Source organism: Metopolophium dirhodum, chromosome 4 (assembly GCF_019925205.1).
Source record: "Metopolophium dirhodum isolate CAU chromosome 4, ASM1992520v1, whole genome shotgun sequence".
In the NCBI taxonomy this organism is placed as follows: Eukaryota; Metazoa; Arthropoda; class Insecta; order Hemiptera; family Aphididae; genus Metopolophium; species Metopolophium dirhodum.
The window spans coordinates 23,056,935-23,074,252 of NC_083563.1; the positions used below are offsets into that span (position 1 = coordinate 23,056,935).

At 29.4% G+C, this 17,318-nt stretch overlaps 1 protein-coding gene across 1 annotated transcript in view; it reads right to left on the bottom strand.

The window, feature by feature from the left end:
• LOC132943083 (inhibin beta chain-like) overlaps positions 1–17,318 on the bottom strand; it is a 69,496-nt gene that overhangs the window by 37,954 nt on the left and 14,224 nt on the right. The window contains exon 2 of the mRNA XM_061011883.1: positions 5,656–6,168. Coding sequence (XP_060867866.1) covers positions 5,656–6,168 — 513 coding nt within the window. The remainder of the gene's footprint in view (positions 1–5,655; positions 6,169–17,318) is intronic.

Below are 17,318 nucleotides of genomic sequence, written 5' to 3' on the forward strand. Positions count from 1 at the left end.
GCGCGTGCCGGGCCGTGGACCTTGCGACGCGCATGCATTTAAATAAAATCATTTTAAATCAACAGACTGTCAAGATAGTACCGTATCATTATTAATAAATAATAATATTATAATATTCTCGTCGGCCGCGGGTGGCAGTCACGCGCCACCGTCCCCGCGTGCCGTCACGGTATTCCTAATAAATATTTTGTAACAGTACGTATTATGGGCATCCATCACGGGGATGTTTAGTAAAAAACACCTCTGAAAAAGTAAGTTATCAGCCAGGTCGTGGAAATGTCTTTTGTAAATAAGCCATAGGACGAATCGAACATAATAATATGATATAATAATTATGAAAAATAACGCACTTGTCACCCGTGTACCAGTCTCCGTATGGTTAATGGTTGTAGGCATAGTACCAGTAACACTTACTTACTTAGAAAAATTAACTTTTATATAGATGAAAAATAAGTTTAGCTGAGCCGAAATCAATCGAGACGGGATAAAAGATGAACATTATATTATATGTAAATACTAATCGTGTGTTGAATTTATTGAAATGAATGAGGAACGCGCTTGTAAATAATATCGCTGACTGACCGTTACGATAAACTACAAAGGCACATGCATATACATATACGTATTATGTACGATGTAGGTATAACTTAGCCAGGTATGCACTTACCAAAAGCTGCCGCCAATCACGAGTCCGTAAGCAATCGAGTATAAAAATATCGTTTGCGAGAATAATATTTTATGCTATATAGGTACGTTATATTATTTCGGTGCCAGTATGAGCCCGGCGGCCGATGTCGGGATATACGAGGACGAAGAGGAGGAGGAGGAGCGATGGGTGTCCTGGGACCCGGCGGCGCGGCGTTTTCACTTTGCTCGCGCACCCGGCAAGTTGTAACGCGATCCGTTCGCCAACGTCAAATTCGACTAGCGGCTAACAAAGCGAAATTTTTTTTAATTAAAATATATTTAGATTTTTTTGTTGCTAATAACGTGCGAGCGTTCATTTAACCGCCATCAGTGTCGAAATGTGTACGCCGTTGCACGTTAAAGAGTGTGACTCTTTCGATAGAATTTCGGTTGAAGCTGTGCCGAAGTCATCCATGCACGTCTGACTATAGTTTATTGGTTGCAATAATATAATATAACGAAATTATACTATCGATTTTCGTAGAGTTCAATGATATTCTATAACTTTTATATTGTTTATTCCATTATTCGTTCAGTACCTACAGGCAATTTATGTCATATTTTGCTTGATAGTCACATAATGTTATTTATCAATGTTTACTTTTGGTTCAATATGCTATTTACTGTTATGGTAATATTACTAATTAGTTATAACTACTACAACTTTTTTTTTCTTTAAAAAAAAAAATAATCATAAATAATTAAAGTTCAAAAAAATTTACTTATATACAATAAAAAACAGTATGAAATGTAATGCAAAATGATAAATATATTTTATGATTGAAATTAAATAGTAGTTCTTTTTCTTTTTTAACAAGAATAAAATCGGTGTTCTAACAAAAACCTTTATTATTTAATATCTATTAGGTATGTGTATTACTTTTTTGTTACATTAAACTAGGTAGTTAACAATACATAATAATATAATATGATAAGGTATTCATTGTTATTATTAAGAGCTCTTATATTATCTTGTTTGCAATTAGCATTTAGTCTTTGGGTTTCGGCTTGTTGTACAAATAAATAAAAAAAACCTGTATTTTTTACAGCATAGGATAAAAATCGACGAAATTATTTTCTTTAGGTATTTCGACTTTATGGGAAATTATTTTAAAGTAATTGTTAACTCTTCAAATTTCAATTTTTGTAGGAAGATAATAGATATAATTTGGAACCAAAATCTTTCATTTATATAATTTATATTCAAAGCTATATCGGGACAATAACCTCCGGTACAATTTATTACATGTTAAACCTGTGGTATACCTATGAACATAATATTATTCAGAAGGGTAATTTCAGAACTTTGCATTGGATGCAAACAAATTTACCAATAGATAACTACAATCAGAGCCGCTCTCGAAATAGGTATCTTCTGATTTGACAATGATTTTTAAACATAACGACATTTTAATAATTAATCGCTTTTTCTTTAATACAAATGAAAATGAGTAGGTGGATACATAAAGAAAAAGATTATCAAAACATCGATGTAATCTATGTGATGCAAATGAACAATTACATCCCTTAAATGACGCCCCTGATATTATTATTGTTTTAATAAGAACAACATACTTACGTAATAAATAATTATCAAATAGCGTACCTAATAATATGTAAAAACTATAATTTAACGATAACTGATAGGTCAAGTGCCTATAATATGCCGGACAATCCATAATTATTGATTATGTGTCGGTTATATTTTCTATACCTATGCCACTCCGTCTTTAATTTTTCCCCTAACCAATATTTTTTTTCCTAGTCCGGGAAACCGATTTTTCACACTTTGATCTTGCCGTTGGTATAATAATATGTTCGTTTGCTTTGTCTGATAAATATATAATATAATATAATATTATGTATTTTATCGTGCGTCAAACTACCAACGGAGTTTAAACCGTCGTCGGTATAAAGTGGTATATCACACGGCACGCGATGAACGATTGTGAATATTCACCGACGCGTTCACGAAAAAAAATGTATTTTTTTTGTTTGAAAAAAAAACTCAAGTTCATTCGTGTAGGCATAATAATATACGCCGTGTAATCTCGCCGACGGCATATAGATGGAACTCAATGTAGTGCCCGTTGCAGTATTTGTTAAATAATATAATATAGATTATAGGTGTAGTACATTATATATTATTACGAAAATGTTAATCGGTACACATTAGTGCGCTTTAATGTCAATTTACAAGAGTGTTTTTTACGATAATAATCAGTTCACGCCAGTGTGTTTATTAGTTTTCAATCAATTATAAGTGGATTATATTGTATTTACCGATCACGGTGATAGCATATGATGGTAATTGGATATGTATGTGTACCTACAATTATTCAGGCGATAAATCTCAAATTAAAATACCCGCTCCGGTTTAATGCTTGTCAATAATTATCTCGTACCTAAACAGATTGCATTTATATATTATTTTTAAAACTGTTACTATAGTTTATATATAAATTATTATTCATTTCACATAATGATACCGAATTAATATAGGTACACCGTAATACGATACCTACACGTTTATAAATAGGTACGTAGGTATAATGTGTTATATAATCGTAGAATAGTCGTATATGCCATCAAATATGAAACACTCGTTGCAGACAAACTATAAGTGGAATTATGTATTTATGTATTTACACAAGTCGTTTGAAAAAATTGCTAAACAAATTGCAGTGTTCGTTCAAATTGTATGGATTCATTATAATAATATTATTAATATGTACTAAACAATTTCTCGCCGTTCATCGCTATACATTGTGCACAGGCTGCCGCACATCGATCTATCATTACTCTTTAATATTATATTATACTATTATATGCATTGTTTTATCACGTACCTTGGGCCGGCCGTACAACTCGCACGAGTTCACGATAAAACGCAAATCGTACAGAAAGGCAAAATATAATTTATACATATATACATATATATACGCTCCGATTGTTTTTACTATTTGTTCAGTGAAAACTTTTCCATTTGGATGTTTATTACGTACCATAAACATCTCTAGAATGCTCACGAATCACGATAATATTCTCGGAATCATTTTCTGTAGATGGAAAAATGCCTAAACACGCATTTCTGTATAATATCTTTTCGTCAATATAATATAATAATACGCAAGATGACGTTATTCGCGACATTTGCAAATAATATCGTTATCTATTTAATACCCTTCGATATTTGTTTTGCATTTTTTACAAACATGAAAAAATAGCAAATTCAATTTTTATACAAAAAGTTCCGAGAACTTCAATGTTTCAATTTAAAAATGTATTTTTATTTAAAAAGTTTAAACAACTATACTATGTCTACAAACGTAAAATGGCACAAAAAAGTAGAACTACATTTTTTAAATTTAATCCAAAAGTGTTAACAATTGCATAATTTATAACGTCGTAAAAGTGGAGGCCAATTTTGACTTTTGCCCAGGGATTCTCAAATTTTTTACTTCACAGCATACCCATTTATTGTGATTTATGTTTATAAACGAATAAATACATATATAACATAAATAGAATAAAACTATAATGTATGAGTTATTGTTGGTATTTGACTTTATCAAAAAAATTCTCGAATCTATATTATATTAATGTCTCCGATGTAGTGTCGTAGTTATGTGTTTTATTTTAACCTATATAGAAAGCTTAAACTGTTTGACGTTCAGATACATTACCTACAATATAATTTAATTAACCTTTTACATACTTGTACTTAAATAGTGTTCCAAACAAAAATTGCTTGTGAAGTAAATATTTATTAGTTGCATACGTTTTACAGAGCTTGTTGTTAGAGCAAATGTTTCACACATTATATTAATATAATATTTAGAGTAAAAATGAAATGTAAATGAAAAGTACTATACTATCCTTGGATATAAATATGTGTTTGAGAATTAAATGAAACGAAAAATGTGTGTATAGAGTAATTTGTCTATAATAATGTGTAACGCTGTTAAACATAAAATACTGTTATTCTTCTCAAACTTGTTCCAACAAACCTGACCCATTTTTAAATGAAATCAAAACTCGCTTAGAAATATTTCTACTATAGTCAAAGTTAAATGGAATTTTAGTTGATATACAGAATGCATAGCTGAAATATATGAGTTATTGTCCTGACGTAAAAAAGTGATATTTCAAAATGCTATTGAAACAATTGTTATATTTTTCCCAAAGTCATTGGTTCGTGATATCTAGCTAATGCGTCGTACCTAATAGGTGTTCATTTTTTTCATTTTTTTTTTCGATTAGGTAATTTTTTACTTCTTCGTATAGCATAAAAGGTATGTCGTACCTACTACCTATACATTATAATACTATGCACGGGTCGCAGGCCAGAAGCCAATGACTTGTATGGCCGGGGGGCTATGCTATTACACGGTGTTTCAAATAAATCAAATTTAAGAAAATACAATAAAGATAAACTATTATTATTATTATTACGCTACTAAGCAGGCGCTTATAATGTAAAACATGGTGTAATTATTATTATATACCAGCGCGACAAACGGAAAACGGTGTACGTATACAGTTACCGTGTGAACTGGCTGAACGTGTAATTATTTATTTTTTTATTTGATATTGTTGTTTTATTATTATTATTACTATTTTTTTATTACGAAAATATTTACAATTTTTATGCGTCTACTGACATATTAACGAGTTCGAAGACATCTAAACGACGTGATTTAAGAACGAGTGGATATTAACTACATATACGACTATTACACGCGTATAATATAGTAAAGTGCAGCCATCTCTTAAATATAGTCGTCCGGGTGAAATTTCTGCTGCAGCCTTAGCTGGCACGACTCGGGTGGGCTATATTATTATTATTTGATGAGATTCGGATCGACGATTGTAATATATTATTATGTAGGTGTGAGATAACGATGATAATAATAATAATAATAATAATTATAATAATAGTAATATAATGCGCGTTCCGTCACTCACCTGGTTCTGCAAATCCGATGATCTCTCTGGTGCGGCCGTAAAAATCGTCGGGCTCCGAATCGGCGTCTCTGGTGGTCGGTAACCGTGTACTCGGTGGCAGTGTGTTACCGGCTGCGGCGGCGGCGTCCGGGTCGGCGGCTGTCAGTCCGGACAGCGGTTCGACGGCCAGCGCTTCCACCAGGAACCTCGTCGACCGCGCTTTAGTGATGTTCGGTTTTGCGGTCATGCCCAGCTTGGACAGTATCTGTTCTTTGATCGCCTCTATCCGCTGTTTGTCCAGGCTGGACCTGGTGGCGCTGTCGTAATGCCGCCGGCCTCGTGGACGGTGCTTCCGCCGATGGTGGTGCCGGTTGACACCGGAAGTCACCGCCGCCGACGATGACGAAGATGACGATGCCGACGACGAAGACGATGACGACGACGAAGACGAGGACGACGAGGACGGCGGCAACGGGAGCGCGCCAGACGCTCGTTTGCACCATGGGCAATGCTGTCGTCTGCCACCTGATGTACCTAAAAACAAAATAACTAACATTATATTATGCGTAATATTATATTCGTATTCTAATGATAAACACAGAAAAATCTTTCCTGTAATTCTTTAAACAGCGCACCAAGCACCTAAAATATCTTTAAGTAAAACATTTTCTGCCAAGACGATTGCAATTAAGTTAGGTAATTGAATTAGGTACTCCAATGGCCGAATCATACAAACTCTTCTATATATACTCGAATACTTAGCTAAAATCTATATTTACAAAATCACCTAGACTTAAATTCTTGTAGTTTACTAAATTGTGTCTAGGGTGATATCAAACAGTGAAAAATATCAATAATGAAGTGTTTAAAAAAAAAATAAGAAGATGATAAGATATCTCTTTGAAAAATAGATACATCAAACTAGTTTTAATTTGTATTACAAATAATATCTTTTTTATTTTTCTATTATGTGTCGATTTTTTTTACAATTATTTTTAATTGTAATAAAAATAATTGTATGATATTTATTCATAAATCATAATAATTATTTTGTTAGTTATTTATTTAGGCAATTTTGTGGAGAGATGTTTCCCAATTTATTGGTAGTCACTTATTAACTGAATACCTTTATATTATTAACTGACGATAATATAATGAATAGTACTCAATCTATTTCGCTTATTAGTTATTATTAGGGTTTTATAATTTCATGAAATTTATTTTCTTAAAATATTTCATGAATTTTTCATAAAATTTTTCATTTTGATGAAAAATAAAAATAAAATGTTTATTATACCTACAAGTTTATAGTCGTCAACTTCTAAGTGAATATTTTTAAAAGTTGGTTTATTGTATGAAACAAAAAAAATATGTAACATATTTATATATAATTTATAAGTTGTTTATCAAATCTATAATAGTCATTACAAACTATATGATCTAAGTATTAAATAATGAGCCCTATAATAGTATATTAGCCCTATATTATACTTTATAATTACTGAAAATACACTATTATTTCATTCATTGTTGGAATTGACTTCAATTTTATACCTAACAAACCATTAGCTTTTGGATCGCTGATATACAACAATATTTTAAAACTCATGTAAAAAAATGTTTTTGTTCTCAAAATAATGCCAGGAATATTTTTCAACACTATATAATAAAGAATATACAAATATGAAATAATAAACCAACAAAAATAATATGTTTTTTTTTAATTCTAAGTATGTAATCAATTTATTGTTTCTAATCATCTATAACCGAACACGTCTAAAAGAAGAAAAAATATTTTTCATAATTTCATTGAAGAAATATTTCAAAAACAGTGTTCACATTTAGAACCCTAGTTATTATACATATTATTATATTTATCATATAAATACATGCCAACAGATTATTAACTATTATACAACATATTGTAATGAACACATTTCATCGTAATGTTACGATTTTGATGAAAAATAAAACTTAAGTTAATAGTCATCGAAAAATTAAGATAACTCAAATAATACTTAATTCCAAACATATCAAATTTACTTATAAATGTAATGGAATACGTAGTCTACTGCAAAGTACAAGTACCTATACATGCGTACCAGCTATATTATTATAGTATACAGAGACTATTATTATTGATTCTGGAAATTGTTCTGGCCGATATAAATTGCATTACGGAAATCCTATATCCACTCAACCATTTGGTAATTAAATACCTAAAATCTTAATAGTAATACACTAATACTTATAACTAAACTATACTAACAATAGAAATCAGAAATAAGTAAAAACATATATAATAATGTCAACAATCAACCATCAATTTATGAAACTCGATCCATTTGTTAAGATGAATCACTAAAATACATTATTACGTAGAATATTTATAATAATACATTATTTATGGTATAAAGTAATAGATATTAAATAATAAAAATTATTTTGAAAAATCTAAAGCAGAAAAATGTTTGTTAATTTAATATATATAACGTGTATATAATAATACATTATATTGGTGATCCTACGTATATCATAATATGTGTAATAATTTCAACTCAAGAAAATTTGAATTTAAAATGTAACTGATACAATTTAAATATAATATAATAAGTCAAATTAGACGGTCTAGGAAAAAGTATTCAATCTCTTTCTGCATTTTACTATCAGTAAAACATAACAAATATTGCATATTGAGTACATAACAAAAATAAAGTTTTGAAACATTGAAAAAATGCCGAAGTGGCAACTTTATAAAAATCATAAGCTATAAATTGTGTTAAAACTAAAGTTTCATTTATCGTGGATCAAACCAATGTCCATAAATTCACATACAATCACACACTTCAACAAATAATAGAATTAGTAAAACATAATTATTGAGAAATTATTTCAAATAACAATAAAATATTGATCTACCTACTCAAAATGATCAATCTGGTATGAATACCGTTTTTAAAACTGCATACAAACTAAAAATGACCATCCATTTATGAAACCCAAACGTAAAGTAATCAGTACCTATCTAATTATTACACTAGGATTGTTCAGATATGTTTTAGTGATAAGTGATAACTCTCACGTACTTACACTCATAACTCAGAAGTCACAATAAGCTGATTATTCAACAATGATTAATAAATGATAATTTAAAAACGGCCATAACAGATTGAAGCTTAATTTAAAAGTCTACACCTACTTAAAAAATCTGTTTAACGCGTTGATAATAATACAACCTAACCCAACCAGTAATTTAATTAAAATGTAATAATAATTTTAACAAATTCGTTTCGTTTATTTGAAATGTTATTGTAATCATACTTAGTATATAAAATAATCATAAAAAAGTACCGTGATTGATGAAAAAATTAAAAATTAAACTAAGTTTTTATTTTTTAATAAATGCCTCGTAAAATATGCATTTGTATTTTATATTAATATAATAGAGAGGGTAGGAAGGTAAAACTATTTGTTGGTCTGGACATTAATTTTAAGTTTTAACATCTTTACACCCTCCTCCACTCAGAAACTTTGTACAGATATTGCTAGTTAACTATATGTTCGAAATTGGATTGTGATACTGTAAATGGTTCATAAAAATAATCTATACTTTATTGTAATATGCACTTAAAATTAGATGTTTCTATTTCGAAAATAAAAGTTGGTATTGCCACTGAACATTATACATTATACTACACCAATTATGTTTTGTAAGTATTAAACAAATTTATGAGTACAAAACTTTGAATATGAAACATTGGTTATTACAAAACTTAAACATCACAAAACCATTTAAAGACAGCATCTTTGAAAAAGTATTTTTATTTTTGTAATGCCAATTATTAATATATGCATATTATAAATGTTACTCTCCCGTTTGATAGAGGAAAAAATAAATTAACAATAGTCCTCACCTACATTATTTTTTTTATTTATTCAAATCATATTAATACCAGTGAAAATAAAATTTTACTTGTAAAAATAAATAATTAATTTACTCCATTGAGCATGGTTTGTGGTGGAATAAATTAGTTACAACAAATAGAACAAACTTCAAAAAAAAAATACAAAACTTAAGGTAAAAAAATAATTTTTAAAATATTAATTCCTATTCAAATTTAATTTTTTAACTATAAATATAGATTGTAAGTTTTATATTAAGTGATTAAATATGATTCTATTTATTACATAGATAATTTAGTCTTTTATTTAAATCATAAAAACAATTTGTTTAAGATACCTAACGGCATAGGATTAAACATAGTTGGTCCTTGACTATCTATGAAATGTTTACCATATATGCATAACCTTTTTTTGTTTACTGTAATGTCATGCACTCTAATTTCACTTGTTTCAACATGTTTACTTGCAATTTTATATGACTCGTATAATATGGAAAATTGATTGTACAGAGATCTGGAAGTACATACAATTCTATATCATTTTGTGGAGTGGATCCTAATTTTTATTGTGCGCACCATCTCAATAGAAAATATTTTATGTTTCACTTATACATCTTAGCGACGGTCGAAGACATATGTTAAACGCATAACTAAATCACATGAATATGTACATTTCACCGTTGATGACAATCAATAATTAAATCTAAGTACTTAACTCTATGCGTATGTACTCTTACTTTTTTAATTATGACAATTAGAACTAACATCATTATATGAATGAATTGTTATTTCATTGACTAGCTGATCCTATACGCACTTCGTTGCCCGTACAAAATGACAACTCTACTATGTCGGATCGCAGACAAGAATGTGTGACAGAATATCGAGTATAAGCAATCCACCCGCGGTGGATTGCGGACTCACCGATGAGCGGCTATAAGTGCAACTTAGTGCCTCAGCCACCTTGGTAGGTAATGTGCGAAAATTCGATTTGATACATTCTTGTACCTGATCTGCCCGACTAACCAATGGCAACCAATTTACAAAAAAAAAAATACTAATTTCAACTAATTATTTCTCCTGTAACCAATAGCAACCATTTATAAACAACCAGGGAATCACTCAAACACACACAAAACATTTCATCAAAATCGGTCCAGCCGTTAAGGAGCAGTTCAATGACACACAGATAAACATTAATTTTTAATTTTTATATATTTAGATTGGTGTAACGTTACTTATATGATGGTAAAAGCAACAAAAACAGTTTTATTTATATTCAAAATCAGTATTTTACCATTAAACTAATTATATATTGAACTAACTCTGATTTCTGATTTTTTTCCTATAATTTCCCCCATGAGTATATAGGTACCTAGAAAAAAGGAGTCATACAAAATTATTATAGTAAACATTTACAATAATGTGTTTATTTTTTTCAAACCTTTTCAGTGAATAGTTTTTTTTTGAGAAGAGGGAGTTTCATGAATAGATTGAGTTCAAATGATACTTTGGAGATTATTTTCTCAATAAAATGTTAGACATTAGAAAAACTACGGACATGTTAGAAGTAAAATCTAAATATAAATTGTATATATATTTTACTAAAATAACAATTGTATAATCAATTTAATATGATCTATGTTCGATAAACAATTTATTTATTCACGGAGTACAAACTACAAACTACAAACTCCATTTACTTATTACAGTGTTATTTAAAATACCACTAATCTGTATAATAATATATAACCGAGAGTGTCCAGAGTGACTGATTCATTATTTGATTGGCATCAGAGCCAAATCTATTAGAGCTATCGAATTAAAATTTAAAATATTATAATTTCACTGTGTACTAAGAGAGGATTTTACAACATTTTAATTTTAATAGGTTAAAATCGGCAAAAAAACAAAATTTTACTATAAATTGTATACCTATAATATACGTAATGGTTGCTATTGGTTATAGGAGAAATAAATTCAAATAATTAGTAGAAATTAGTATTTATTTATTATTTGTTGCAATTGGTTATTAGAGCAGATCAGGTACAAGCTTGCATTTTAAACATTGCCTACCAGCACTGGCTGAGTTGCACCTGATATAAAAATGAGAGTTATAGATATTTTCTTCGATATTTTTAGTTTTTTTTTTAAATTTAATTATAACGAAGGGAATCTTTTTGGATTAGACCTTAATATGACAAAAATCTCAGAAAGGAGTTTTGAATAGATTCTAGTGTATGTATTAAATTAATTGTGAGGGGACCAAATGAGAGTGGCATACTCAATTAGTATGATTAAATGATTTAATATTAAATTATTCATAAAATATATTCCATTAAAATTTTAATTTATTATTTTTTTCTAATCAACAATAAACTTTTGATATATATAAAAAAAATTATTATATATTATGCATCTCAAATAACTATAATCAGGGCCGTCCCAAGGTTTTTCGGGGCCAGGGGCAAATTAATTTGGGGGCCCTTCGACCATTATAATAAGATATGATAAACAAAATACTCACTGATAATAACAAAATGTTTATGAACGTATTTTTCCAAACCTTAACCAATCAAGCTCATTTAAATTCATGTACCTACTGCATTACATACTTACATAATAGAATTGAATATTATTTATATTATTTATATCAATATTATTCAATACATTATTAGTAATGTATTACCATGTATACAAAAAACTACAATTTATTCCTAGATGGTTATAAATATTCAAAGAAAATATTAACTTGGATGTTTATAGGATTAAATGAATAGATAAGGTAGATTAAGAAAATTAAAAAAAATTTACGTATATTATTTTATTATTTTAAATAAAATATTAAAATGTATATCAAAACACCTTTTTCCTAGCTTTTTTTTCAGCAAAGCTGTCTATAACATCATCATAATCTAGAGTCTTTGCCAACTTGTGCTCGATGGAGAGAAGTATTAAATGATTTAAGCGGTTTTCTTCTGTAGTTGAACGTAAATAACTTTTTATTAATTTCAGTTTACTGAAAGATCTTTCTCCCGTTGACACAGACGTGGGAATGGTAGAAAGTATTCGAAGACAAATACATATTTGAGGTAGTATATTTTGAAGTCCTTTCTTATATATTTGATTAAATTATTAGAAATTAAATTAAGTAATCGAGTACGGTAAACGGAAAAAAGTCTCTCGTTTAAATAATATTATAGGATATATTTTATTCAATTTTAAATTAGTTTACGAGAGGTAAACCACAAATATAAATGAATACATTTTTATATTTTTTAATTAATATTATTATAATATATATTATATTCAATTTTTAATTAATTTACGAGGGGTAAACCACTATGATAATCATAGAATACAATTTTATAGACATGTAAACTGTTTTTTCTCCCAGTCTGCCACTGGAAAATGCTATAAAATATTTAGATAACAAGTAAAAAAAAATGTTTTCTTCAATAAATTTAACATGTAATTATGAATGTAAATAGGTATAACCGTATTAGGTATAATTTAGTATTATTCTGTAAGTACAGGTACATATAATGATACAGACTATAGCTTAATGCCCCAATACGAAGATAATATACTTCTTTAAAGACTAATAGAAATATTAAAAATTAATCATTTTAATAAAAATAAAGAATAATATGTACATATTTTAATCAATTATTACTTACTAATATTCGTGTTTCTGCTAATCGCTATTTTCTGTGCTAGTAATAAATTTATAAAAATACAGTGACACTGTGGTAGTGTGGTATACGTCGACTGTCGAGTAATAACTAATAAGCAACCGACTGGTGCGGCCGTGCAGGTTGTGGTTTACTATTCAGAATAATCAATTCTACAATGTATCGGTTATAGGTTTTTGTCTAAAAATATCGCGTGCTGCGAGCACCGTCACCTATCGTAGCAAATCGAGTATCGTTATCGCGATCTATCCACATTATACTACACACATATACACATTATACTAATATATTAAAATATTATTAAGTAGAAACGGCGGCATAGACGAGCGGTGGATGAAATTGTTTTGACTACGTGACTGGACGTCATGCTTTTATACTCGCGCATTGTATGACTGTATAAGTGTTAAATTATATTTTAATTTTATTTTAAGTATTAATATTATGTGGATGACGCAAAGAAAATAATTTTTGTCTCAATAACGGTGGTCGGTGATAGTTCTTTGTTTTTAATTATTATACATCAAGACTTTTTGGGGGCCCCCTAAAATATTCCAACAATGGGGCCTGGGGCAAAATGGTCCCGTTGCCCCCCCCTCTGAACGGCCCTGACTATAATTTTAAAATAATAAAACGTAATAAATAATTATTAATTTTCAAAATAAGGCTTGATGTTTTGAAATATGTCAAGAATATCATAAAAATATAAGCAATTAGAAGAAGAAAGTTTCTATAGTCTATAATAAGTTGTTAAATGAAGTTATTAATTGTAAATCATACTTTAATTGAACTCAGCTAGGTACTAGAAAAATGTTTAATCAGGTTTTTATTTTCTATAACCATGAAATATAAGAGAATAGATTAATTAATGAAAGTAAATATTTTTTAAGGTATCGTTTGTGAATGTAAGTCTAATAAACAAATACATTTAGATGTTGGTACAAGTAAAGTGCGAGTACATTTGCCTACCTTATATATCTACAATTCAACTACAACTATACATCGTATGTCGATGATTTATTAACCTACTCGTTATAATGTTATTTATCTATGGTTGGAAATTAGGAACGTATATTATAATATCAAACATTCAAACGACGTGAATCCAATGCCTGCAATGTATATTGTATAATAATATATAGTATAATAAATTGATATAATTAATATTTTGTTGACGGACCTTTGCTAAGACAATAATAATATATCCCTCATTGCCACTATATGTTTTTTTCTTTTAACATTATATAATTAATTAGGAATTTTTTCAGTGAGATAGCGAAACCATAATAAAATGTAATGGATAATCAGATAATATATTATTTACGCGCGATGCATTAGCTAAGGCGTGTGCATGTGTGTGTGTGAGTGTACTTCGGTCATAAACAAACGAAATCCATTTGTTTATGACTTATTTAACACACTTTGAGAAGTTTTGTCATTAAGTAAAATTTCTAAGGAAAAACGGACTTGCATAATAACATGGTGACTAATTCAATCAACGTATATAGTACGTAGTACGTATATAGTACGTATATATTTCTCACGGTGATATTTTTTTATTGATGTTTTATTTTGGCTAGTGAGTCACATCGTATTTTCGATAAACCGGCTTTGGACGTTTCGTTATCATTACATAGCTGGTATTACTATATATTATATACTATAAAGGTAGGCACTTCATCGGTAGAATGTGTCATTAAAATCCCATAACAAAGTTTATAACTTTGAGTTTATCACGCGTTCAATCGAATGCAATTACTGAAATTTATTTGAAAAAGAAATCTATATAATATATAGGGGTATTTTAAAACTCTGGTAGGTACCAATGTACAATATGTTTACGACTATGCGAATGTTATTACTTACTTAACATTGATTTCGAATTTACATTTTCCGAATTTTGTTCATGTGATCACTGATCATGTACCTATTATATTCAACAGGAATGTTCTATAAACAACTTAAAATCAATTCGTAAAAAAACAACCGTGTGTCCGTTTTAAAAAAATATTATGCCCGTGTTAAGTGAAAATTACCTGCACAGTGACAACATTTACAAACGTATATGGCCACTCCTGAACCCACTGTGCTTACCCAAGTGTATCAAGTATGGGGAAAATCAGCTATCCCCTTCCGGCACAAAATCACCGGATTTTATTATATTTTACTTTATTCTATATTAATTGAATAAATATAATGTGTGCTTATTGTAAAACCGCATTGTTAACGATAACATTTAAACCTATAAAATAAAAATAAAAATCAAGTTTAAAAGCAACATGCAGCATTTTGTAAATGTAAGATCAATCCTTTATAGTATTAAATTATAACCATTAAGCAATATTCAATTTGTAATGTTTGTTTTTATATTTACTAACTATAATGTATCTAAACTTGGGTCTACGATAAGACAGCTCTTCAAATCATAAATTAAATCATCGGCATATTGTATACATTATTATAGGTATAACGAGATTTAAGAATGAGTCCGTAGTCTATATTATTCTAGATTCTAATTATAGTATTAAATACCTATCTTATTCGTACTCAGATTACCTACAGAGTAATTTATGAACTTAAATTAAAGTACAACCAACATAAGGTTTAAAATTTAAAATTGCCTAATTATATACATTGTGTTTAAAATGTAGAAACTAAAATTCATAGGTGAACCTTAAGTTGAATTTTCTGTGGTGTGGGGGGGGGGCTTGCATTATTTTAAGTTAAGTGGCTCGTACCACTATCACATGATCCACGTACGTAGATAGTAGAACTCCTTTCAGGGGTCTAAACCCGTGGAAGCCACCCCTCCTCTTAATGTCTGTTTATGCTAAAACGGCAAATACAGAGAAACAACACGCGATAAACGCTGACGGATATTATCAAATGTAGTAATCAAATATAGTAAATATACGAATTATAATCGATAGGTAACCTACACCTTGACAAAAAAAGTCATGAAGGACACAGCAGACGCCGGACACTGTACCTTTGGTCATATTAATAAATATAATAAGCCATAAGGTAATCTATGTGGATTTTTACGTAGCATAAGAATTTTAAAAAAACTCGAGTATATGTATTATATAGACATTTCAGTTACATGATATATACAGTACCTATATTATACACATTATATATATATAATATATTGTATCTCGATGAAACTCAAATATCGAAAGTGAGATCCTATAAACAGGGGAATAATTTAGGGGGGGGGGGGTGAGATTAGGGGTATAGATACCACCAAAACTTTTTTTTTACTGCTAACATTTTGATCAAAGTTTTGATAATGACCATTCATGTTTGCTAAAAACGTATATCCCCCTCCTTTTCAAACCAAATTTCTAATTATGCCTAGCTTATATAGCTATAATATATGCGTAATTTTTCTGCGGAACATATAAGTAATAAATAATAATATACATGTGTTTATGTATACAATTATATATATATGTGTATAAAGAGAGAGTATAGACGAGAGAATATATAAATACTTCAACTTCAATACAACTATAATGTCTAGTATTTTAGATTTTGTAGAGCTCAATTTTTGGACACAACACGACAGATGACGTATCTGTAATCCCGGCATTATAACTTACTCATCTCTTGTTAAATGGTAGCTTATTTAATTCAAAATCAAACCGTGTCGTATACATGGTTATGTTTCGACATTGGTAAACCGGATTGACCGTCTGTCCGTCTACACTCTACAACTATTATAATTGGATGTCTATTAGGGGAAAAAATTGTACCGTGGAAACCACGGTATGGTATGGGTTACTATAAATCAACCGTGGTTGTGTATATACTGTACATAACAAACAGCGTTATCAGATAAAAGTAGTTTAGACCGCGATGTGTTGTTGTGTATAAAATCTGAAAACGCTGTGTTCATGAATACAAAATACAAATCTGACGATGCGTACGGCGTAGGTGTACCTATCTATATGGCGGCGAATACGGCAACACTGTGGCACAAAAACTATATTATACGTCTCTACACTCGCGTTTGCTATGATATTATAGGTACGTATGATGAACACATAATATATTAGGTAAGCGGCATTTATAGTGTGCATACTAT